At 35.9% G+C, this 26879-nt stretch overlaps 1 protein-coding gene across 5 annotated transcripts in view; it reads right to left on the bottom strand.

Annotated features, from left to right (window-relative positions):
- CDH18 (cadherin 18) overlaps positions 1-26879 on the bottom strand; it is a 624577-nt gene that overhangs the window by 128675 nt on the left and 469023 nt on the right. For all 5 annotated transcript variants that reach the window (XM_081131289.1, XM_081131291.1, XM_081131293.1 and 2 more), the window contains 2 exons: positions 19237-19531; positions 3871-3990 (listed from right to left, as the gene is read on the bottom strand). In XM_081131289.1, coding sequence (XP_080987415.1) covers positions 3871-3990; positions 19237-19531 — 415 coding nt within the window. The remainder of the gene's footprint in view (positions 1-3870; positions 3991-19236; positions 19532-26879) is intronic.

The raw sequence follows: 26879 nt of genomic DNA on the forward strand, positions 1-26879 counted from the left end.
ACATAAAACAGTTACTTTGACTAAGATGATCCAAAACAATAAATTATTCACACGATTTGTTTCATATTGTTTGATAGGATTTCAGTGTTAAAAATTGCAGAACTTATTAAGTCAATTATGTATAGTTCCTCAAGAGTCACATAATTCAAAAGTATGGATGAGAGGATTCTTAGATTGTTTATAAAATAAGAAACAAGGCCTCATAGGCAGCTCATAATTGGAAAGTCATAGTGAGTAGCAAAATGTACCTCTTAATACAAGAAAACAATACAACCCGAAGCCCTGATCTTAACCACAAGCACTCAACTCTATATGGGCACAAAAGTTCTGCTTCATTATACTTGGTCTTCACCAAATATAACTGGAAGCTTGCTGAATTATAGTCATGTCAAATAAGAGGATAGAAAAAAAGTAATACTATTAAAATGCACATTTATAAGTAACTACTATCCCAATGCTTCTTATATAACATCCCTTCCATAGCGACTGATTCTTAAGTTTTTAGTATGTTTGTTTGTACTTTATTCCAGTCATTTGAAACACAATTTCCATTAAATGTATTACTTCTGAGAGTGTATAATTACACAGTAATAGGTCTTTTAAGCTTCAATTACCAAAAAAGTACTAGCTTTAAAGAGAATAATGAGCATTCTGTGTAATAATACCTATTAGCACAGATGACTAATGCATTTGTATATTTAAAGAATCTTAATAGTAGTACATATATCCATAGTTTCCTATGATGCTTCAGCCACTATAGTACTGAAGTTGAAACATCGACATGGAGGCATGTATTTCACACAGTGAATTATTTTGCTTAAAGAAAAGAGAAAAAAAAAAAAAATGCAAGAGCAAAGATAATTTCTTAGAGCAGTATGTGAGCAGCACCTATTTAAGAAGATACAAATAACTTTTTTGTTTAAGGAAGCATTTAATTAACCTATACATGCGTATAACCAAATGCAATTTTTAAAATATTGTTACTGATATATCTGCTTTGCTAATGCACAAATTACAGCAGATTACAACACTAGTCAAATCTTGTCCATGAAGGCCTGCTTTATCCATCCAAAGTACATAAACACACACACACACAAATGCAATGGACTCACATAAACACACGCAAACATTCAAATAGTCAAGAAGACACACATACACACACAGCTAGTATTTGTTTTTAACCAGTTAAAGAGGCGTGTGAACATTTTTCAAAATCCACTTAGGACATCTCCGCCATGAAATACTCTTTTAAGTAACTGTAATATTTTTTTTAATAAACAAACATTTGGCTATGTAGAGGACAGTTAATGGGCTAAAGCAGTGATTTTCAACCTTTTTCAGCTCATGGCACACATATACTAATTATTAAAATTCTGCGGCATGCCCCAAAATATATTTTTTGCCAATTTAACAAAACAATAGGTATAATTTTGATCATTCACACCACACAGCTACTGTGTTGGCTGTTGTGCTTTTTTTATTTGACAGTCTAGGGGAAGAGAGGTCAGAGCCCCTGACTAGTCGGGTGTTGCATGTTTTAAAGATTCTTGTGGTGCGCTGGGTGAAAATCACTGGGCTGAAACCCATGTGTGTGTTTGCACATTTGTGCATGTGTGTGATGCACGCATGTGTCTGTGTGCAATACCAAACAAGGTAATTGGAACACAGTCTTCTTGTTTCCTTCCTCTAGGGAGATGCATATTTAAAGTGAGAAATATTTTTCTTTCAAATATAAAACAACCATGATTGCTGGGAAAATAGAAGAAAATGAGCAACACTAACATCAAATAATGAGTTGCCTGGAGATTTTCTATCGCTACAAAGGTAATCATATTATAATATATAAATTATCAAATTAATGTCAAACACCTTAAATTTGCACAATGTTATAAGTTAAATATATTATAATAAAACAAATAATTCAACTAATTCCAAACCCTCTTACCAGAGCAACGATGGTTACACATATGTATGAATATTTTTGTCCCAGAAATTTGATTTCCAGGTTAATAAATATTTTATTTATAAATGTTTAGTAATATTGTGGTACTAAAAAGCTTGCGCATCTAATATTCATTTTAGGTAACATTATATTATTTATTTTTTATCTCCCAATTTCTAGTTTTTACTTTATTTAATTTATATGATAACTTATTCTATAATTAAAATGCATATAATATGTGGATGTATATGTGTATATACTCTTCATTTGCATATCTATATCCATATACATGCTTCATTGTTTCATTGATGAGTTATGAGAATTAAGGGGTTAGCAGTATGCCTGAGATCTGTTCTTGGCCAGTGTACTTCTGTGTTGGAGCATGACAAGGAAAGAAAGAGGGCAAGTAACCTAGTCAAATCTTGTAAACATGACAATGACAATGCTCCCAGCAATCTAATGGCATTAACCACCAGGAGAGTGCTTGTCTGTAACACCTTTTCAGTTAGATGCACCGCATTGTCTAAGATAATTGTAAACAAACCTGGAGTCTATGGACTTGTGGTACAGGGCTCCTGGAAAAATGTTCTGTATGCTGTGTATATGAATGTAAGGGGACACTGTGACAAAGCATGGCTCTCTGCACTATTTGTATGGCAGTGTCCTTTGCACAAAGACCTCCCTCGTTAACCTTTTCAGAATGCATCTAATGTGACCAGAGAAGACTTAGGGAACTCCTGGGACACCTTGGATCTCTCTCTCTGCTTCATCCAAATCTCAAGATTTATGTGTATCTTTGAAATTATTAGTAAACTTGAGACTTGTTTCATACTGAACAGTTGGCTACATTAAAAATGGGTTTTATATTTAGCCAAGTTTTTCTTAACAAATTGTCAATGGGGCCAGAGCTCTTTGTGGTTTTTAGATTATGCTGCTGTAACATAACCCTATAATGCATTATTGAGTATCCTTTATTCCCATTTGGCATCACATCCTGTGATATGATAGCATATGATTGTTTTGGCCAGAAAAAATAGAGAGGAAAGACAGTAGAATTTATAATGTACTGAAAAAAATGTTTAAATGCCTTTGGGGTTATTCTCAGTTAATTTCTCATAATTAATACAATATTTAAGGCCTGAAATTTTTTTCTCATTAGGAAAAAAATGTCTGTTCAAGACATAACAATTCTCCAATGTAATATAACAACTTGTGTGATAATCAAATTCAAATAAAATATAAAATAACCTAAGCCTATCATTTACCCACTTTTACAAAGAATTAAACTAATGTGTAAACAAAACAAATAATACACTTGAAAATCTCATTTTACATAATAATCCATTTTTATCTTAAGCAGAGTACTTCACTTCAAGTGCTCCTGTTACAGAAATGTGCTAATATAAGGAGCTTTTTACTGGCATAGGTATAAATACTGGATATCAAAATACTGAGGAAAGCAGTTAATTTATCTTCAATTTTTCAATCACAATGTTTTAGAAAAGTGGGGACATTTTCAAATGTGCTAAAATAACAATGACAGATATAGAAGACTACACAAAAATACAGCTGACCCTTGAACAATGCAGGGGAGGGGTTAGAGGTGCTGACCTCCCCCCACACACAGGCACAGGAAATAAAAAATCAGTGATAACTTTTAACTCCCGAAAAACTTAAGTACTAATAGTCTACAGTTGACTGGAAACCTTACTAATAATATAAACAGTTGATTAGCAGATATTTTGTGTGTTGTAAGTATTATATACTGTATTCTTACATAAAGTATGCTAAAGACAAGAAAATGTTACTAAGAAATTAAATACATTTACAGTGCTGTGTAGTTCCAATCCATGTTGTTCAACTGTAAAAACATTGCTTTCTTTTATCGTACATGCACCTGCACACAAATTATACATAAGTGCACTAACCTGTTTTAGGATCTACGGAGAAGTAGGGTTGTCCCTGTAGAATACTGTAAACCACCCGAGCGCTGTTCCCATAGGTAGGATCATCTGCATCAGTGGCTGTCACCTGTAGAACAGAGGTACCTGTGAATTCAGGAAGATAAATTTTAGTGTATTATGGAATTTAGCACATGAGTAATTTGTACACAGAAAAGAGTTATGCTGAAATATCTATGGAGAGCTATAATGGATGTGTCTCAGTAAATTTAATTCTTAGATTTATCTGTCAAACATATCCCTTGCTTGCTTTCCCTGCTCTCAACTGTATTAAATGAGAGTTCAAAATATAATACTTGATCTAAGATATTTTGATACGACCCTCTGTGCTGATGACACTCACATAATCAAGTTTGGGTTGGATTGATGGTGAAGGTTCAAATTGGCATTAACTGTGGGGCAAAGTCAAAGTTGTGATGAGGGTGTACATTGCATGCTACATGATTATACAGAAAATGAGTGATGGAATGGTTTGTGATTAGTTGGGAAAGCGAGTGAGTTGACATTACATACTAATGCCATCAAATCAGCCCATTCAAGTCACTTCCATCATTTATGAGCTTTTTATTTCTTACAAGGACAATTAATGAGATTCCTAACTGGTTCCCAAGGTTCAGTTAACATTCCTTTAGTCTTTTCTACAGAGTACCAATATAATTATCTTTCCACAATGGGTATCAGAATATTCCTATCACGCTAAAATTTATATATATATATGTATATATATATATGTGTGTGTGTGTGTATATACATATATACATAATTTATCTTTATTTTTGAAAGTATTACAGATGTTCCGTTTTTCCCTGATTGACCCCCTCCACCCCCCCCCCCCCAGGCCTATAGCACTATTGTCTGTGTCCATGGGCTATGCATATATGCATATAAGCTCTTTGGTTAATCTATTTTAAAGTAATTTATAAACTTTAAAATATTATATTTGTGGTACTAAATTTTGTGGGTTTATTATGCTAGTTTCTTTATGTTTACACCTTTTAAACATTATTTGAATGGTCAGACAAATCTATCTAATATTTCAGTTATTCCCAAATAAAACTGATCTAAGTGAAACATGACAACTATCAAGGGCTATACAACTTCACTGTAGAATTAGTGGTTAAGAGCTCTCATTTATTCATAACATGTGTTTGATGAGTCATCCACGAGTGCATACTTGATATTTAATTTGCTTCACTAGAAAATTGTACCTACTAATCCAGGATATATATCAAACAAAAATATTTCCACAATCAAGTGAGCCTCAATAATATTCTGCATTAATTTCAGTAATAAAAATGAATTACTGATATTTTAATTCAGTGAAAATACTGAAAATTATCAGTCTTTACTTTTAGAAATTACTTCAAATATGTAGGTATGACATACCTATTACGAGTCTAATATCTGTACAACTATAAGTTTTTACTTCCATGTTGAAATTCAGACAGAACTTTAAACGCTTGTCCTTTGCCTACAAGGGATCCTAAAGAACTTAAAAAAATTAGTATGCAAAGTGCACTTGAAAATTCTTATTAGCAGATCAAAAATGTATATGACTTTTAATAGTACACTATGATTCTGGGCTAAATAGTATTGTTACACTGAGATTCTAAGCAGAAATATAATTAGTAATTATGCATACCCAGAAAAGGAAGACTGACTATATTATATCTAAAAGAAGTATCTTATTATGGGTAATAAAATACAATAGCAACACCAAATACTGGCAAGAATGCTGAGAAACTAGGTCACTCATACACTGTTGGTGGAAATGTAAATTGAGCAGATTCTTATAAAACCAAATATACATCTACCATACGACCCAGCAAGTTGTACTCTTGGGCATTCATATTAAAGTAATAAAAATATATGTTCATATAAAAACCTGTTTAGAAATATTCATAGTAACATTATTCATAGTAGACCCCAAATGAAAATAATCCTGATATCCTACAATGGGAAAATGATTAAACAAACTGTGGTATATTCATGCTATAAAACACCACCCAGCAATAAAAATAAGCAGTCCACTGATATTTGTGACAACTTAAATGAATCATCAGGGAATTATACCCAGTGAAAAAGCCAATTCTAAAAGGAGATTATATATATATATATATATATAATTTTATTTATTTAAGATTCTTGAAATGATGAAGTTTTAGAAATAGATAACAGATTAGTAGTTACCAGGCATTAGAGGGGAGAAAGTACAGGGAGGTGGGTTTGGCTTTAAAGGGCAACATGAGGTATCCTCGTGATGTTGGAACTCTTCAGGATTTTGATTAAATTAGATATAACTAAAACACACATACATGCACAAGTAAAGCTAGGAAAATCTAAATAAAAGTGGTAAATTTAATCCCTTCAATAACCTGATTATGATATTGTTACAGTTGTAATTAGCTAGTTATTAATATTAATAATGGGAAAGGAGCAAAGGGAAGGCCAGATATTATAAGCATGGCCATCTGGGCAGCTTCACCAGGAAGCTGTAACTGTACACTCCCCAGGGAACCACCAGTCCATTCCCTGCAGATCACTGAGGGAAGGGTTCCAACAAAGGGGAAGATGCATGCATGTGCAATAGAGTTGGGGTGACACAGGGAAGGTGCTTGCCTGTCAGTCTAACCTGGGAATAAAGATATTCTCAGGCTAAAAGGGTGGGGCAAAATCTTAGAAGGTTAAAATCCACAGACAAAGAATAATCTCTCTCTTGTTCCTCTTGCTTCGCTCCTGCTTCCTTGCAGTGGCCCATGTGCTAGCCCACCATGTGGCCCTGGAAGCCTCATGGCTCATGGCCATGGGGACCCCACACGCAATGAACTGCAATAACCTTGCCAAATGCTGGAAAGGACTGTGCAAATATGGAATGGAGGTTTTGGGCAGTGGGTTTGATCTTAGCTCTGCTGAAGACACAGCTGGACTTTTTCCTTGGTGGGATGGCGGGAGATGGGGCCTTGGAAACTCAGGGGTTTAATTCCACAGAAATAAAACTTTCCAGGATACTTCATCTTCCTGTGGGGGCCTCTAGAAATTCTTATTCCAACAGCACCCCAAGAAGCCCACTTCTACCTGCAACTGGTGCAGAAGCAGAGGACACCCCACTAATAACAATATCATTTTATAGTTTTGTAATATGTTACCATTGGGAAAAATTGAGTAAAGGATATAGATATAAGGAATCTCTCCATATCATTTCTCATGACTGCATGTGAATCTATGATCTCAAAATTAAAAATTTTAAAAAGAAGTATTTTTGCCTCAGTGCTAGTCCATTCTAAGAAAGCCCTGTTTGTGTGTGTCATGGATTTTCAGATTCTAGCACTACATGTTCTGGCTTTATTATACTTTCCAGAGCTAATCATATAGAAGCTAGCTCTTCCACTACTAAGTGTAATTACTACTCTTATATAATATAAATGACATTTGCTGCATACCCAGAATTCATTTCTCCAACTTGTTCAGAGAATCCCAGTAGGTAGATATTTACAGAGAAATGTTGATTTAGGAGACATTTTCATTGGTACCTCATTGAAAATAATTAAAATCTGTAGTAATTTCCCTGGTCAGGCTATAAAAGTGGATAAAATGTGATAAAATTATACCAGTCAAATCTTTGATCTGGTGGGGAAAATGCTGATAATACCTGGAGTACAGGGATGACTAGGGTTCAAAAAGGAGAAAACAGTATAGAATGTTGTAAAATAATGGCAATTAAGAAACCACACTTATAAAATCCCAAGTTTTTGAAACTGCTCTGGTCTTGCAATGGTGATTTAAGTTGAAATCATTTTTAGTGGTATAAAATAGCCCCCAAGCAACCATTCTGTGGAGAAAGCTGAAAAAAACAAATAGTGGAAGATCACACCTCATTTATGGTGATGGGCTGATCACCACCTGAAAGAGAAAGAGAGCTCTGCTTGGCTTGAGGTGTCTATAAAATCCAGCCTTCTTAAGCGAAAGCTGAGAAGCATGAGTGAAGTGACAAATGAAATAAAGAACATAGGAAAGGAGATAGAAAAGAAAGAAAGCTAGACTGGAGGTACTGACTAAGTGATGGTTTAAAGTAGAAGAGGGGAGTAAACAGCAGAAAAGGGTTTCAGGGGAAGAAAAGAACATCTAGTAATCCTCTACCTGGGTCAAAAACTACAGTCCTCAACACATCTCTGTGCTGTAGGTCTCACAGGTATTGGGCAGTTCTATTTGTGTGTGAAACAAGAAACAGTAAATTACCTCTCATTGTACTTTGGTGGCATCTGAAGGTATCAAGCTGCCACATTGAGTACATAGATAGCTGGTTGAAGGGAGAATAGGTATATGCTCAGCACAGCCCAAGGAAAAGTCAACCTGCCCCAGGAGATGGCAGCAGGAGAGATAAATGGCAGAGATAAAAAATAAATCCCTTGCTCAACTGTTCAAGGATTTCTTACCAAGGAGAATTAATAAGGAAGTTTCAGGCCAAAAGAAAATCATCTACACTCTAATTAATTTAAAGTTCAGCTGGGAAAATTATAAGAACAACTGGTGCTTTCAGAAGTGTTTTTACATTAGAAAACAAAGACTTCCTTTTTCATAAAAAATATGTTATCAAAAAATAAGAACTCCTTAAGGTATGTGTTATGAATTTATTTCCCCTGAAAATTTACATGTTCAATTCTAAATTCCAGTACTTCAAAGGGTGACCTTATTTGGAAATAGGGTCATTGTAGATGTAATTAATTTAGATGAGATCATTCTGGAGTAGAAGGGGCCCTTAATCCAATATGACCTGTGTCCTTATGAAAATGGGAACTTTGAAGATAGACAGACAGACACATACACACACACACACACACACACACACACACACACACACACGGTGAAGCTTATGTGAAGATGAGGGCAGAGATTGGGGTGATACTTTCACAAGCCAAGCAAAGTCAAGCCCATCCAGCAGACCACCAGAAGCTAGAGGGGAGCCTTGGAACATATCCTTCCCCAGTGATCTAGGAGGGAGCTGGCCTGCTGTCACCTTGACCTCAGACTTCTAGCTTCAGGAACAGTGAGACGATCCATTTCTGTTGCTTAAGCCACCCAGTGTGTAGTCCTCTGGTACGGCAGCCTAGCAAACTCATCCAGTGGGTTACAGTTGCAGTGGGAATGACAGTTATTCTCAGAATTTACAGTTGTTCCTTTATTAGGATCTGAACAAGAGTCTGAGGTTACAAGTAAGAAAAATGTGATGCATGATTTTCCATACTATTTGATACTAGATACATAATAAATGAGATAAAAATCAGAAGTTAACCTCACAAGTAGAAGAGCTAAAGTAAGTAAAAATTAATGATATTCGATTTTTAAAAAAATATTAGGTACTACTAGTGATCTATCCTGTTAGCATTTTTAAGTAAATTAATGAGTTATGTTGGTCATTTTAATGAAGAATTTTTATTCCTGGTTAAAAGTTTAAGTGAAAAAAATCACTAAAATTTATATATCTGTCTGAGAAAAGTGTCTTATATTGGATCATTCAATTCCTTTATACATGCTATGTGCCCTAATTGCATACATAGTAGGAAAGAAATAATTGTTATCCTCTACTGTGCTAGATTTCCAAATGAAAGTATATAAAATGATGCCAATAAACTGATTATTCCACTAGAATGCTAAAATGATAACCTAATTTTATCTAAAAATTATTTTATGAATTTCATCAATAGATACTAAACCAACAGCCCCTTCCCTACATATCTAGTTTTCATCAAATAAAACTTTTAAAAGTGCTATATAAGGTTTCTTAATTTTTACAACTGTTTCCATTAAAAACAATAAACAGGAACACTGCATTTTGAAGTTTCACTAGCTATTTAGTGTACAATCGTTTCATGGTAAATATTTCCGATGGTGCCCTCTTAACTGTTCCCATGCTACGATTAGCGTCCCTCAGCTGAGGTTTTATATAAATCTGAAAACGATTTAAGTACATAAAAAAGCTTTCAAGATATCTTATCTCCAATAAAACTGAGGTCTTGTTTCCTTTGGGGATTGCCCTGTGTCATCCTTTTCATTCAGTTTCCTTTTGTTCTGCAGATTTATAAATAGCACACATTCTGTAAAGTTATATATCAATGAGAAGCAGAAAGACTGGACTTTCTTGAATGTCTATAAAGACCAATTTTAAATATTTAATAAGGCATTTTAATACCAGGCAAATATTCTCTGAGATTGAAAATCATTATGCATGACTTGTCAGGGTTCACAACTCTGATAAAATCTCATGTGAATCAATGTAGAGCCAGAACTTTGAGTAAAAATAAGCTGAGGACTTATGAAGGCTGAGAGTATCTCTCTGAAGAAATCTCTTAAGGCTTAATTCTGAGAAGATTTTTCCAGACTGTGAAAAAGCAATAGTCATCAAGCTACAACTTAAATTTCATTCTACACAGGAGGACTGTAATTTCACCAAAAAGGAGCAATAACACAGGATTCAGCTCATGGTGTAATTCGATAAGGCTTTCAGTATTCACTCAAGAGTCATTTGATTAAAAAAAAATCCTTCTGCTACAACACTTACGAAACAGCTAGGCACCAAAACAAAAGTTACTGTTCTATTTTAAACCATGACTATTGTTCCTCTCTGTGCATTTTCTATCAGATCCTTTTTATAAGAATATCTAATGTTAAATTTTACATTACTCAAATAAGTTTTATATTATATTCCTTAAATGGAAAAAATAATTAAGAAAACAATATGCACTGAATGCCAATGACATGGGAATCCCTCTGCTATATGTCATTTAATTCAATAATGAGATTAAACTACTGAAAAAAATTACATTTAACACCATTTTACAGATGTGGGCACTGAGGTTCCAAAAGGCTATATAGTTAACAATTGGAGAGGGCAGGATTCAAGCCTGGGCCTATCAGTTATGGTATGTGACATTCTTTCCCATATACTTTCCACTCAGTCACAATTTGCTGAATCCTGTTTAATAAGTTATATTATCTCCTGCCTTTTTTTTGTCTGCTCCCTTGGTGGTACATCATGGCAGTCCAGATGCATCTGTGTGGGGTAAATCATCATTATATTTCACACACACACACACACACACACACACACACACACACACACACACACACCAGCCAAAATCCAAGTCACTAGACGTATTTTTGTCAAATGAAAGAGTGTGGTAGAATACTTAGGCACTGACAACACCTTTATGCTCTTCTGTTAGCCTTACAGATTGCTCACAGTTCTCTCAATTGTTGGACACAGTAAATGGCTGGGTAAGAAGTGATTGGACTGACTATATTCCCACCAGTCTTATGTATCTTTTAAGTAAATGTTCATGTTGCCCTCAGATTAATTTCATACCCTGTTCTGTACCGTTTGCAGGAGCCTAACACCTGTCCTTGATATTGCTTGGCCACCCTTGTCAACTAACAATGACAGGCGCTAGAGAGAAACTGGAAAACAGGAATAAGACTCCCCCTTTCTTTTTCCCCTCCCCTCGCTCTCTCTTTCTGCTTTGAGCGGTGTCTCTGCTAATGATTACATGTCTTCAATGGTCCCAGCTCCCTCTCAGCTCCCCTCTTCCACGGCCCTTGTAATAAAGCCCATGAACATGAAATATCTTTCCATTTATGTGTATCTTCAATTTCTTACATCAGTGTATTACAGTTTTCCGTGTACAGATTTTTCACCTCCTTGGATAAATTATTCCTAAGTATTTTATTGTGTCTGATGGATTTGTAAATGAGATTGTTTCCTTAATTTCTTTTTCTGACAGTCTAATGTAAAATGGATGATGCTTTGAGCCACTAAGTTGTTGGTTGGCTTGTTACAAAATAACAGCTAACTGACATAAACAAAAAGATATAAGATAAGAAAATGAGAAGAAAAAAGTATGAAACATAGACGTTATGATTTATCAGTTGTCCCATGGCCTCCTCATATGCACTCTAATTTACTGTGTACAAGCACAGTGTCAGCCTCACGTGACTGAAATGGCCTCGTTTGGAAGATGATGCCCCAGGGTAATGATTTTAAAACGTCTACCAGAAGCCTGGAAGAGAGCCAGGGTGGAACTCCCGAGATGTTTGGGCAGAACTAAATCAGTCCCCCTACAAGCAGTGCAATAAAGTAAGCACAGCTGGGGTCCCTACTTGTTGCTGTGCGACAAGGTCCACAGCTGCCAGTGGAAAGGAGCCTGCGGGTTTGAGATTAGAGAGGGGAACAAAGACGACACAAAAGAGGGTAGGGATGTTTCGGTACATCTCCAAAGACACCTCGCAAAACTGAAGGGTCACAGAGTAAAATTTCATATCTTTCTTTAAATATCCCAAACTAAGTCTCAGTACTCCACAGAAGTTAAAATTTTTAAATAATGTACACATAATTTTCATACAAAGTAATATGTTGATCTCTCCAGCAAATTAAAAACAATATTTCTATAATCTGTTATCATTTAAAAAATCCACATGTGTTCACTTTGTTTAATTTGATTACATTTTTACATAAGTAATAAAAGAGAGCACTATGACAGCAAGCAGCTTAATAGACACCCATCATGCCTCAAATGTTCCTTTTCTAAATTAATGCTATAAAAATGCTAGATTTAATTTTTTTTAAATGAGAGCCATGACTTTAAAGTAGCGATGCTATTACTCTTGTTTCATTCAGCATGAAAAACTTAACTTATTCAAGTGTTCACATGATATTGTGCATTTGTATGTGGCAGTTAATATTTAAACATAAAAATTACTTATCTGGGCAGACAGAATAGTCTTTGTCCATAAAATATATGATATGAGTGTTCTAACACGATGGGCTTCTCTCTGGAAGTGGCTATAAATGTAACTAATACCATATTCTCCGATTCATGATTGTACTTCGCAATGTTTTCATTCTTTCATCTTGAGTGTTCCCTAGGACAGCGGTTCTCAGCTGAGAGCAGTATGCTGCTGGCATTTAGTGGGTAGAGACCAGGGATGCTGTTAAACATCCTACAACATACAAACCGGCCCCCACAACAAATTACCCAGCCCAAAGTGTCTGGATGAAAAATCCTGCCCTTAGGGATATGATTCCCTGGATGGTGGTTGAAATTACGTGATGTAAATCAAAGAGATAAAGGAAAACTTTATTAAAACATGCATTGAAAAGCATCACAGTTTACTTTGTATCTTTCTTTATGAAACCATCCAGAATCCCAGAGACTTTGCCTGCTTATGATTACCCACTGACAAGAAACGTAGCCACATTATGCTTCTCCCTGGCAATACAGCACACAGCAATTACGTGGAGGGCCCTGTGACCATTACGGAGCAGTACAGACACGCAAGAAATAATAATCTGATCAAAACGTGCACACCCAGAAAGTCACTGCTGCTATCTTTTCTGTATTCTCATAGCATATTTTGCTAAGCTATAAAAGGAATTCATCATTTGCATGATGATCCTCTACATTCCCCCTTAATACATCACACACACACACACATACACACCCCTAAGCAGGCTGTCAACTCACAGGAAAAGAGAGGAGTATTTTTCATCACTGTATTCTCTATGCAAAATGTCCTTCCTTTTTCTCTTGTCCCAATGTTTATACACTTAAATCCATGTCTTATTTTTTATTGGTTATTGGATTCATATCTTATATTAAAGTATTTTAATACCTGTTTGTTTTGTTGTTTAGTAGTAGTGCTTTTATTTGCAGCTTGAAAGTTTCTCTTTTTATTGCTTACCATGGATATATCTACCACTTACCTTGTCCTTAAATATGGGGGAAATACACTATTTCCCATGGTCCCAACACCCTGAGCACACCCAGTCCCTCCATCTGAACTCCACTCCTTAGCTCAGCGAACGTGGCTACTTTTCACTCCAGGACGTGGCCCTGGACTACTCCATTTGCCTCAGTGTCCACACCATCCACGTCACAAAGGTGTTCCAGCTTTTGGTAAACATGCCCCCCCAGAACCTGTCTGTTGTCTTTATGGACACTGAGTCTAATGTACATATTTTGAGGTTGTCAGAGAAAATTTGTTTTGGAGCCCGTACCTCTCAGACTCCTTAGTGATTTGATTCTAGAATAAATAAATGGCTATTCCCATACTTCCAGGCAATTATGAGGAGTTTTTCTCTTCATGGTCTTTGGCTAATCCCATCTCTTAAACAAAAGGAACACTATCAAAACATCAAACCTGTTGTAATGCATCAAAAATAAGACCCCTGCTGCTGGCTTAGTAAACTGTATGGCTTCTGAAACATCCACTTTTTTGGTTGCAATTATTCAACAAATAGCTTGATCCAGTTTTTAATTTTTTAACAATATTAAAAAGTGGGAACTCAAAAGGTAAAGCTCTGCCTAGCTTAGAAATCCTTCCCAGTTGCACTTCTCACTAAACATGCAACCTTGGGCAAATCGCTTAATTCTATGTATCAGTTTAATCCTCGGCAAAACAAGGATCGCTTTAGCGCTGCCGTCACGATTATGCAAGCATGAAATTACTGCAAACAGCATGCGGTGCCTCACACATGGCAAGTGCTCCGTAAATAGTCCTCGCAGCTATTTCAGTGGTCATTACCACAACTGCTGTGGCAACCTGTAGGCTCACACCCTGACAAAACTCCCTTGTTTTGTGGTGATCAATTTTAGATTTTCTGCAAAACTCAGGGTCTAAATTCAAAATGTCCAATCTCCCTTTACCTGCTAATCAGAACTTGTATGGATACAATTGGCTCTACAGTTGATCGCAAGCAAGATACAGATACCTGAAAACTGTTAGCAACACCACAGGCAGAAAGAACATTGCTGCCGTTGCAAAATCAGCTAGCCTCCTAACTACACAGTGAAAGGGGGAAGGGGGATGACTCCATGTACTACTTAAATATCAAGGCACTTAATAGAAAATGACATCACTGTTTCTTACCTGATGCCGAAACCTTTCTCACCATTCCTTTAGATTCAGTGTTAGGTCCAATTCTTTGCTTATTAAGTCCATGTTGAAACCTAGAATTTGTCCAAGTACTAATTCAGATCCAATGTACCTTCATGTATCTGAGATTGAATGAAAGAGCTTAAGTAGAAAGAGGCTCACTTTCTTAAGAAAGGTTTTGGGGTGGGCAGGTCAGTCTGCCATTCTTCCAGGCCCTCTCATCTTTCGGCTCCGTCTCACCTAGCAAGAGGCTCTGCTCCTGTGGCTGCCAGTGGCCGCTGCATTTCCTACCGCGTCCGCCTTGCAGGCAGCAAGAAAGGGAACTGGCAGTGGATGACACGTGTGTGCCACTTATGTGATTCAGTCACGAGACCCACATCTTTCCCGGAAGCTCCACCCTTTGGCCTCTACTTACATCTTACCAGCTAGAGTTACGTCACAGGGCCACTCCTCGATGACAGGGAATGACGGGAGATGAACACTGAACTCTGCCTAGTGTCACCCTGAACAAAACTGAGTTCTCTTAGTCACACAGAGGGGGAGGCTGATTATGAGTCAGATAACTTACAGAGGTAGGGAACCTTTTTCCTACCAAGGGCCATGTGGGTATTTAGAACATCATTCATGGGCCATACAAAATTATCAACTTAAAAATTAGCTATGAAAAAAGCTCCTAGATTTATTGAATTTTGAGTCCCACCTGCGGTTGCCTCGGCAGGGCCGGACCAAACAGTTTTGCGGGCCCCATACGGCCTGTGGGCCGGACATTCCCCACCCCTGGCCTAAAGGGAATGAACATGACCCTCTTATTTGTAATGAATGGCGTCTCTGCGCATAAGTGTCATTCAGCAAGGCTGGCAGAAAGCAACTGGCCCTAGATGAGCAGGTGCCCTGCCTATCGTCAGGGCGACAACACTATTCTTGTATTACTCCCCCTACCCCTGGCCTCACCCCCTGGACACCCTTACAGTGGAGGTTGGCGAACTTTTCTGCAGAAGGCAACACAGGGAATATTTCAGGCTTTGTGAGTCCGTCTTTACGGCAACCACTCCACGCGGCCACAGCAGCACCCGGACGACCACTGGCAAGGTTTAAATGATCGGCTACGGCTGGGTTCCAGCAAAACATTATTTACAAAACAAGCAGCAGGCTGGCTTCGCCTCCCTGCCCGTTTGCTAGACCCTTTCCCACAGTATCGCCAGCTTTTCATGTCTAAAGTTAGCGTCCTTGTGTTACCTATTCTTAGGCTCCCTTTGTAAAGGGAGTTTCTCCTCCCACTTCCACCTGACTTCTATACATTCACATTACAATGTGCCCTAGATGCTGCTGTGATTTTAATGTATTTGGTTTACAATAATGAGCTCTCTCTCTCTCTCTCTCTCTCTCTCTCTCTCTCTCTCTCTCTCACACACACACACACACACACATTTCCAGTGTTTAGCCTACTGCTTACCATTCTCTGTCAATAGAATCATGCCTAGAACACGGTGCTAGAGACTTAGCACCTACTCTCGCGTGTTCTTCTTCTTCACTACGTTTAGTAATTAAATATTTCTCCTTCGTCCATACCCATCTCGGTAACAGAGCTGCTCCCATTTCCACCCTCCTCCCCACGCCCTAGCCGAGGCTTCTGAGATATCCTCACCCTGCACCCTCACACACAGCCTTTGCTGCACTAAGTCCTCTATGCCGCACGGTTCTTACACTGTACAGTACCCTCTGGCATCCTCCAGGGACCCATTTAGATTTAACTGTTCACACACACTCACACGCCTTTCAGAGCACACTGCTGGTAACATTTTCCTTGTCTCTCCGATCTCTCTTCTATTTCACTTCAACTATTTTCAACTTCAACAATTTTCTCCAATATTTTTAAGGTACGAAAAATGATATACTTTATGGAACCTTCCTCAAATGTTTTTCACCCTGACAGATGAATCGTGTTTTGACACAGGCTGTAAATGGTATTCGGCTATCAACCAGAGTCCAGTATTTCAAGATAAATATTATTATCTTGAAATATTATTTTTCTTAGTAGGAAATTTTTAAAAATCTAAACATTTGTAATTTTTTCTCTTTTACTCAGGTTGTAAAGTTTTGCCAAGATTTACGGAGGTTTGATTCTTACTCTCGTAGCCCCTTCTTGGAACTCAGTCGATTAAACTCGTCAGTTCAGTGCATCCTTCACCTTAAGGAAATATCGTTCCTCTCCTTCATAGGCTCTGTTTTGAGCTCTAGGAACAAATGTTAATCATCCTGTAAGTCTAATAAACGTATCCTCTAAGTCTCATCTTTTTCTGACAATTTTCATTATTTTGTATTTTTTCTCCCTGATTTTTACCTACTTCTTCCCATCTGGTATGTTTTCAAGTTCCAGAAAGATAACTTGGGTCTTATCAGTGACCACTCGTGCCTCAATCCATATATTGATTTTTTGTTTACTTATAGAAATTATGGTTTTGAGTTACAGAAATCTCTTTTCAGTGTCCTTGAAACACTAGTTATCTTATTACCCACTCCTCAATATGTTGTCTTTATTAGTAATAACTGCTGTGCCTCTTTTTCTCTATCTAGTGTGTTGTCTCCTATGATTATGGTTTCTGTTTGTTTGTTTGGTTTTTTACCTTGTGCTCCTTCGGGGTCTTTTGTCACCATGTAGGGCCTTACCATTGGTAATCTCACAAGTCATAGAGCTCTTTGCTTTTGGCCAACAGAATGGGGTTGGCAGATGGGCTGTCAGTCCTTGACAAGGCATGAGGAGCAGGTCTGTTTAGAGTTTCCACACTAATCTCACCTGCCAGGGTTAAGAGTGTGGGGCCCTTCAATCTCCTCTCAGTCTTCATTAGAACAGGGAGCCTGAGTGACTCTGGGCCTCTCCCAGGCTCTCTGGGGCTGGCCTCTGTTCTCTGTCTCCTCTGGTCCATAGGGAGCCAGTTTGGCACTTGCCCTCTCCCCCAAGACTCTGGTCAAGAAGGAGAGCTTAGTCTCTCTTCCCAACCTGCTTCTCCAGCAGCTTCAGGAGCTGCCTCCCTAGCTCAAGAGAACCTTAAAATGGGCTGGAGTTGGGAAGGAAAGAAACTACAATCTTCCATTAAAAAACCCTACGCATATGAGATGGAGGATATTAACGGAACTTACTGTGGCCACTGTTTCACAATATATTTAAGTGAAGTCATTATGCTGTACATCTTAATCTTACACAGGGCTGTATGTCAAATACACTGCAGTAAAACTGGAAAAAGCTTTCCAAAGTACAAAGAAACAACAACATTATATATGTATTCAACACACAGCGATTTAATTGATGATTATAATAGCCTTAATTTAAAATATTATCCATATATATGCAGTATACTTGAGGTAAACATACCTACCTGAAACCCATCAATTGCTTTTATCCATATTATGTCTAATGTACATATTTTGAAAATAACCTTTACTCAAAGAATGTTTTCTAAATCTAAGCTTTAAGCTTCAGAAAACAGTCAAAAATATTATGATAGCTGAACTTTAATTAGGAACTTTATTTAGAAAATTAATCACATGAGATTAAAATAAAATAAAATAAAATAATAAAATAAAATATAAAATAAAATAAAATAAAATAAAATAAAATAAAATAAAATAAAATAAAATAAAATAAAATAGCTAGACCATAGATACTTATGAGTGGCTGGAAAATGCCAGATCATCAGGGTAACTGGAGACCTAGATTATAATTTATTAACTGCTGTGTAAGCCTTGCATTCAGAAGAACCTGGAGTTCATTTCTGTTTGTCCAATTCCTAGATATGTGAATTTAGAAAACTTAGTAAGTATTGTATGCCATTTTGTGCAAGTGATATTTAAAGCACTTCACAGGGTTGTTGTATATTTAAAAATATATAAGGTTGTTAAATGTTTAGGAGTATGTGTAAAGTTTTATTGATTACAAAAGCTATTATTTATGCTATAAATACTATTATAACTGGGTCATAAACTATAAGTCTAAAAGACACACCAAAAGATTTCCAATGTTATATTGTCTTTCCTTGTCTATGAAAATTGTCACTTTGAATGTGTTGAAATGTTAACAGTTTACTAGAAGAATTTACATGGTTAAAAAACATGTCAATTAATCAAAAATTTCAGGTCTTTTCTGAGTTATGATAGTGTTTTCTTAAGATCAAATCATTTTTTACACTTATACATTCAAACATGTAATTTTAATAAATATAATAATAACTAGAACCAATACTCTTTAATACTTTTGGCCACAGGAAAGTATTAAACTATTTTGGAACATCTTCAAATTTCTACACACACACACACACACACACACACACAATAAAACTGGTGATCAAAGATGACTTCTGGATCCTCAAAAATATATTAAGTCAAAGTATATATAAAGATGATTTTTCTTACCCATATCTGACATTTCAGGCACAGTAACAATATACGGTCCATCTGTGAACTTTGGAGCATTGTCATTGATGTCCTGCACTTTGATGATAAATTCGGACTCCGGTTCAAGAGGCTTGTTTGTCCGTCTGTCAATGGCCTGGGCATGGAGCACATAGTGGGTTTTCTGCTCTCTGTCTAGGCTTTTTGTTGAGTGGATGTCACCCGTGGTATCATCAATGATAAATATGGTCCCAGCACCTTCTCCAGTAAGGATGTACTTGACAGACCCATCACCTTTGTCAGAATTGGAGTGCAGCTATAAAACACAAATGGAATAATTTAACATGCAATTATATTCCAGCCTCATGTGGTATTCTCTGACAACTGCCTATCAATAATTTAATACTTAGTTTGATTATGACTTTTTTCCCACAGTGTCTTGTGAGTTACTACAAATCATTTATTTTTCTGACATTTTGTTCCACTTGCTATTAATATGGATAGTTTTACTATGACCTGTAAAAGACATCCACTTATTGACTTAAGATAAATTAATAATACTTATAAAAGAAAAACAGTAACTCTTGCTACTATTCTACTAAATCAACATTTTACAACCTACATAGGACTGGGAAAAGAAATGACCAGCAAGTCACTTGGAGAAATACTGTTTCAATACTTGTAGAAAAATGTTCTTGTTTGTTTGTTTTTATTTGTTTGGCATTCTATTTTAAATTTAACATTAGGGAAAATGAGGAAAAATGAGAGTAAAGTTAATTATTAAAATTACAAGAGGTACATTTGTCACAGTGACATTAATTGCTAATTAAAAATATTTTATAGATGAATTGCTCAGATTTAAATTAAAAAACCTTCATAGTAGAATATTTTTTCCTTAAATTTATAAAAATTTAATTCAAAATTGTAGTATTAAAGATGTAATCAATAAGTAGGCCCTGTGTTTTTAATTAATTGAGATTACTAGAAAGTCTCACTTATTAAAATTAAAATTAAAATTAGTGAATATTCTTTGAGCAGATATTAATTAGAAAAGTAGTATTTCAGAAGAGAAGAGGTTTTCAATTCAAATGATAAATAACATTAAGGCAATTTAACGTACTTTTTGTCGTTTACAGATCAGTAAATGATTTTAAACTGTGTATAGTTCATACTTAATATTCTACTATAACTTATAACATCAAAATTCAGTTTTATATTTCCATGACTGCCACTGCTACATTTCTAGCTGGGAACACCTGCAGTGTTTTATCAAATCACAACCATATATTTAAAGAATTGTTTCTCTCAAGAGATCTGAATAATTATCCTTTATATGAAACCTCTTTGGTCACATAACCTCCACCATTTACCTTTTGTTCATTTCTGACACTTGGGAACATTGAAAAAATATAACCTATTCACATAGAATTTTGGTTTCTTGCCATGGTAAAGTGAAAAATTTCAAGGTTTATTTTAAATCTCTGAACTCTTAGAAGACTTTTTAAAAAAATAAAATGTAGAACAAAAGGCTATACAACATAAGGAAAGGAGTGTTTTTTAGGAAAATGAAGCCAACTGAAACATAAATTATAGGACATCAGGAATAATTTTACTTCTTTTTGAAAACAAGACATAAACTAGGGGACACAATTCTGATGAGAATCACTCAGCAAGACTGAACAAATTAAATCATTTCATAACTGCCTTATGAAGGCTTTTATAAAAAGAAGTAAAAATACATGCGCAAAATATGAGACACAGTTTTCAAAGTTTCACACCTTGTTAGCAAATTAACTGCTAAGAAGGTAGAATGAGCTGCATGAAGACAGTTATGTGCATGTGTAAAAACGTATCTGTTTCTCTACGTCTCTTGACATCATTTTAGCACCTAGAAGAAAAGTTTAATCATTTTATCGATAGGCAGCCAGCTTCATATTCTCTAACTTTGCACCAACTTGTGACTAAAAGCAGAATAAAGCAGTGAATTCAATGAACAAATGTTTTTAGAAACTTTTCTGAATAACAAATAAATTAATAAGAGGTGAGACAGATATATTAGCTATTGTTATGCTATATGTAAATTATAAATACGTATAATATAAAAATAACTAATTAAACATGCTTCTTGGGGAAAGTGGTATGCCTTCTATCAACTGATTTTAGAAAGAAATGACAATGGTTCTGATTCACTCTTCCCCTCAGGATACAGGTTCTGCATACTCTTCTATATTTTTAGTAAAGTTAACCTGGCATGATTTAGTTGTGGATAGAAGTTTACAGAATAAAGATATATTTATATTTAAAGGAGAAAGGGCTTATTTATGCATATCAACAACAAAAGTAGTTAAAATAAATAGTAAAGTTGTCAATCTAAAGTATTAAAAAGATTATATACTCTATGCTTTATATTCATCTGGTAAGTAATTCTAATAAAAGGAAAATTCCAGTAATTTTATTGGTTTAGATTTTAAGATTTGGATCTGTTTCCATAATCATAAAGTTTTTAGAATAAATAAATCACTTAGTCTAAATGTTTCAGAAGTTATTTCTAATTTGAAGATAGATGTGCGACACAATCAGTGAACTGTAATTTAGAAGCATTTATATTGCTGCCTAGCATAGTAAAAGTTACATTAAAATACTATGAAAATGAATTTGGATTATATTAGTTGTTGATAATACTCATTATAAGTGTTTCAATAATCATTTAAATGATTTTTTTAGATGATCATTTTATTAATGGGTTATTTAAACTCTCAGCTGGTCTGGTTAAATCTTGAAATAATTAGTTTCATGTAACACCAATGGGAAACCTTCACAGGAACATTTAGTCAATTGATTAATAGTTCATGTGATTATGATAATAACCATTTGTGAAGCAATAAAGTGGTGCACTCTCAGGATTACCTCATCTCTATCAAACGTGTTCTCAAATATTCGGTTCTTTTGGAAACACACAGTCTGCAACAAAGGTAAAGCCTGAGAGCAACATTGATTATATTGCCTTGTTTGGCTTAATAAGTGGGTTTTAAGATCCTGGAAGAACACGTTTTGTATGAGATTTTGTAAGGCAAGAAATGATGACTGAGCCAGGCCAGGCGTGGCTCAGCGGTTGAGCATCAACCTAGGATCCAGGCGATTGGGGTTCGATTCCCGGTCAGGGCACATGCCCGGGTTGTGGGCTCAATCAATGACTCTCTCATCATTGATGTTTCTATCTCTCTCTCCCTCTCCCTTCCTCTCTCTGAAATCAATAAAGACATATTAAAAAAAAAAAATGATGACTGAGTGAATGAATAAATGAATGAATGAGTGAATATATACATACATACATAAATGAAATGAGTGAACAGTGATGGTAATATTACAGATAGAAATTTTAAAACATGGAGAGAAATCTCTGAAGTACAGATAATCAGATAGAAATGTACATATCTTCGGGTTGGACAGCAATGAGACACCAAATGGGAAAGATTGAAAGTGGAGCATGTGAAGTAGAGTATACACATGCTACTGATTCAGTAACCAGTAAAATATTGCATTGTAATTTTAACTAGCCACTATATTGTTTGAGAGATTTTCATTTCTTTTACATTGAATTATGTGAAAATATTTAAAATACAAAGTTGATTTTAGTCATATATAATGAACCCTTTTTTGCAGAAAATTTAGAAGAGCTACTGAGACAGCAGTAGCAGAGTCTTATCATAACACACAGTGGCGGGACTTTTAGAGTTATGAGATTTTGCAACATGAGTGATTTTTATGCTGAAGAAAGATGTATACTGCTCTAAAGCAAGAAGAGATAATCCTTGTGTATCTGATCACATATTAATATAGGATGAATTAGCTGCTCTTTAAAGAACAGAAAAGGCTCAGACAATGAAGGAAACAAAAAGAAAATGTAGTTTCCCAAGTAAAGCAAAATGAATATTCCCTGGCATTACTTTAATAAACTGACTCTGTCTTGGAGTTAACTAGTAACCTATGGCACTTAGAAAGCTAATGTGACTCACGTGAGTTGACCCTGGAAAACTATTCACCCTGAACCACGTTAGGATCAGGACCCCAAAATATACAGTTTTCAGTCTAATACAGAATTCCACACCATGATAATATTCTATCCCTTGGGGAACGATTAACTTTAAAAGGTTAAGAACATGGTGGTAGAGCAATTAATTTCATAAGTTGCGTTTAGTTAGGACTTCAAGCTATGCTAAAAAGATAGGTCACTGACTTAAAATTGTAGTATTTTGGACTACACGATTTATGTACATTTTTATGAGTGGGAACTTATGTTTGGAACTTATGAGTGGAAGCCGGAAATAAATTGAGAAATATTATACACTAATTCTACTATTATAATTTTCTCTAACACATAAAGACAAATGATGCAAGGTGAGAGGAATGTGAGGATCGTAAGATGATGTCATTAAAACGTATGTATTCTTCATTCCAGAATGTGATATATATAGTTAAACCATAAGCAGATGAAACAAAACCAATCGAACTAGTAACAAGTGATGGATGGGGGAAAAAACAACAACAATAATAACAGCTCTTGGTCACTAATACATCAGTCTCTTCATGCTAAAACATAAATGCATAACCATGAGTTTCAAGTTTGCATCAATTAATATGTAAAGAGCTATGATAAAAATGGTACCAATAAAGCACTTTGTTTCACCACAAGCTAATGTTAATGAGTTAGAAGGTTATGAAACTAGTAAGGCCTGGACGGTGTTGCGTACGGGTTGAGCGTTGACCTGGGAACCAAGAGGTCAGGGTTCGATTGCACATGCTCAGGTTGTGGGCTCCCTACTCAGTAGGGGGCATGCAGGAGGCAGCCAATAGGTGATGTTTCTCTCTCACTGAATCCTTCTATTGCTAACAAGGCAGTTGTGCCACCCTCAATCAATGCCTTCCATGTTTGGGTCCAGATTTTCATTCTTGCATTTGCCACGTCCCAACCAAAGGAGAAAATAGTGAGAGAAACCAGAAGGCATGCAGGGGGTTTCCTTCCTAAGGGCCTGTATGAAGCTGTGCCTGTTACTCAAACATCCAACTTGCTAAAATGTAATCATAGCCACGTACGCTACCAATCCTGGGTAAGGTTTTTCCGAACACAGGGGATGTTTATATCATTCAAATGTGCAGCAGAGGATTACATATTGGGTTACAACTAGCAGGCTAAACTCATAATCATATAACCAGTGATGTGCGGCTCATAGAATTAAATGCTGTGTTTGATTTCAAAACCGAAGACTTTTTGCCTCACAATACAGCATGAAGTAAAAAATTTAGCGCATGTCTCTCGACACGACATATCAACATATAGATGCTGCCATGTGAGTGGTGACTTAGGATGCACGTGTACAGAGTGAGGGAGTCAGGCATTCCTGCTAAAGATGTAGGAGAGAACTGCTGCTGTCCCTAATCTTCTTAGCTTAAGGAGCCCTTGAAGGCGGCCTTCTTAACGACGTGCCAACTTAACGGAGGAAAACAAAGCAGTATCCAGTCTTTACATGGACCTCCCTCCATACAGGAACTGTGGGACTTGGTCTTTGACATTTGAAAGCAAGATCAGGAGGGTAGGTTCCCGGTCCCCTACCTGCCTTAACCAGAAAACCTAAGGTACCTCTAAGTTCCCTGTTCCAGTTGACAGGAAATGTGCGCCCCTGTAGAGGGGAAATGTGGATCTGCAGAAATGAGCTTCTGTAATTGCCAGGCCAGCAAGGTAAGCGAACTAAGGAGGAAACAGCTTACAAATCCCTGCCATGTAAATAATAATAATAATAAAGAACCATCTGATGCCTAATTCTCAATTCATAACTCCAGTTTTTATTTTTTTAACCATCTATTGCAGTCACCCATATCTTTATGTACCACTTTTACTTTCATAAATACAAAAGATGTTCATTATTTAACGATATAGTTACCAAAGCCAAACTCACCACTGCTGTATTAGGTCTTGAGCATAATTGTATAAAAATAATATCTATGTTTCCTTGTCAATAAAAAGTAACAATGAATCCTTCTTAGACCAGTGTTTTTCCTAATGCAATTTTCCCATTCCTTGTAAATAAAGAGTATCCCATTTTCACAGACTATTTTTATTCTGATTTTATCAATATATTAAATTACGTTGTCACTATCTTCTACATTACTTTTCACAAAATATTTAATTATATCTTCTTAGTTTAAGAATTAAAAAAATATATATCTTGGCAATCCTTTACACTGCTTCTAAATATGTTTTTTCTCTTGGTTACCGAATTTACCAGAAAACAGAACATCACAGCCTGGTTCATGCTGACTTCATTCCGGCTCCAATAACCTCCCTGAAGAGTAAAATGATTTTCCATCACCAGCTGCAAATTCACTAGAGACAAAATTTACTTATTTTTTCTAGCTCTACAGTAATCTCTTTCTTTCTTTGATGTTTTCTATATGGTACAAATAAAATTCTAGATTGTTAATAATGTTCCCTATATTAAAATATGGGTTATAGTTACTCTCAGATCACATTTTTTTACTGGCTTTGGACAAAGATTTAGTTGTGGGAATTGTCATGGCACAGCCAAAGGAACGAATGTGTGCACTTCTTGTCAGATAATAATACTGCAAGTGATCAAATCAGGCTTGCTGGGTGTTTTTCTTATTAAATTATGTAAAATTAATCCGGGAAAAACATGATTTAAAATGTCATGAGAAGAAAAAACTCATAAATAAATGTGTTATTACAAGTCACATATAATGAAAATATTTAAAATTTATATATGACAGCACAAATTGGTACATTACCCCTAAAGATGATATGGGAAAATAGAAATATATGTATCTCTAGAATCTTCTTGAAGAATTAATTATGATAGTCATAAAAGACAAAACAACAAAACAAAAGACAGTGTACGTAATACCGAAATTCTGTATGTAAGCGCCAAAGGGATTGATGTATACATTTAACAAACTGTTAGATTATTTCTTTTATTTATATAAAATTTTGTTTTTTGAAACCACTTTAAGGTAAGTTGCCTATATAGTAAAGAATGATTGCTAAAGATTTGCTATCTGTTGCATGTTTTTCATTCTCAACATTAGTTTCTAACATACAAATTAAACCCTCAAAATAGACTAGGTCCAGCAAGAACTGTAAATGAAAAGAGAAAACGTGATGGGAACAGAGGAGAAAAGAATGGTGGCGATCCTCATTTTAAATGAAAAGCAAGAGGAAGCAGTGTTTTGCACATCTGTAATTTTTTGCTACTTTCTGCATTTTTTTGCTGCATCTAAGGCATCCTTCATTAACATACAAAGACACTATATTTCTACTGTCTAGTATACATATTCATTCACGTTTATAATCACTGAAACTCTTTTCTGCAAAGGAAAGATATATTCTGATTTAAAAACCTGTTTTCAATGCAAGCATTAGATCAGCATAGGCCATACTGACGCAAAAATAAAGGAGCCCGCCTCCCATGGCGCCGAGTGAGGACAGATGGACTTGCCCACGGTACAGCCTAGGTCAGCGGGTCGCGACGAGAGAAGCAAACCCAAATTTATGTAAGAGAAAGCGTGTCCTCAAGGATTCAGCACACCGGAGCGGAGGCAACAGAGCCGAACGGCCGTCAGGAGTCTCGTTCTGGGGGCAGAATTTCTTA

Source organism: Miniopterus schreibersii, assembly GCF_964146895.1.
Source record: "Miniopterus schreibersii genome assembly, chromosome: 3".
NCBI lineage: Eukaryota > Metazoa > Chordata > Mammalia > Chiroptera > Miniopteridae > Miniopterus > Miniopterus schreibersii.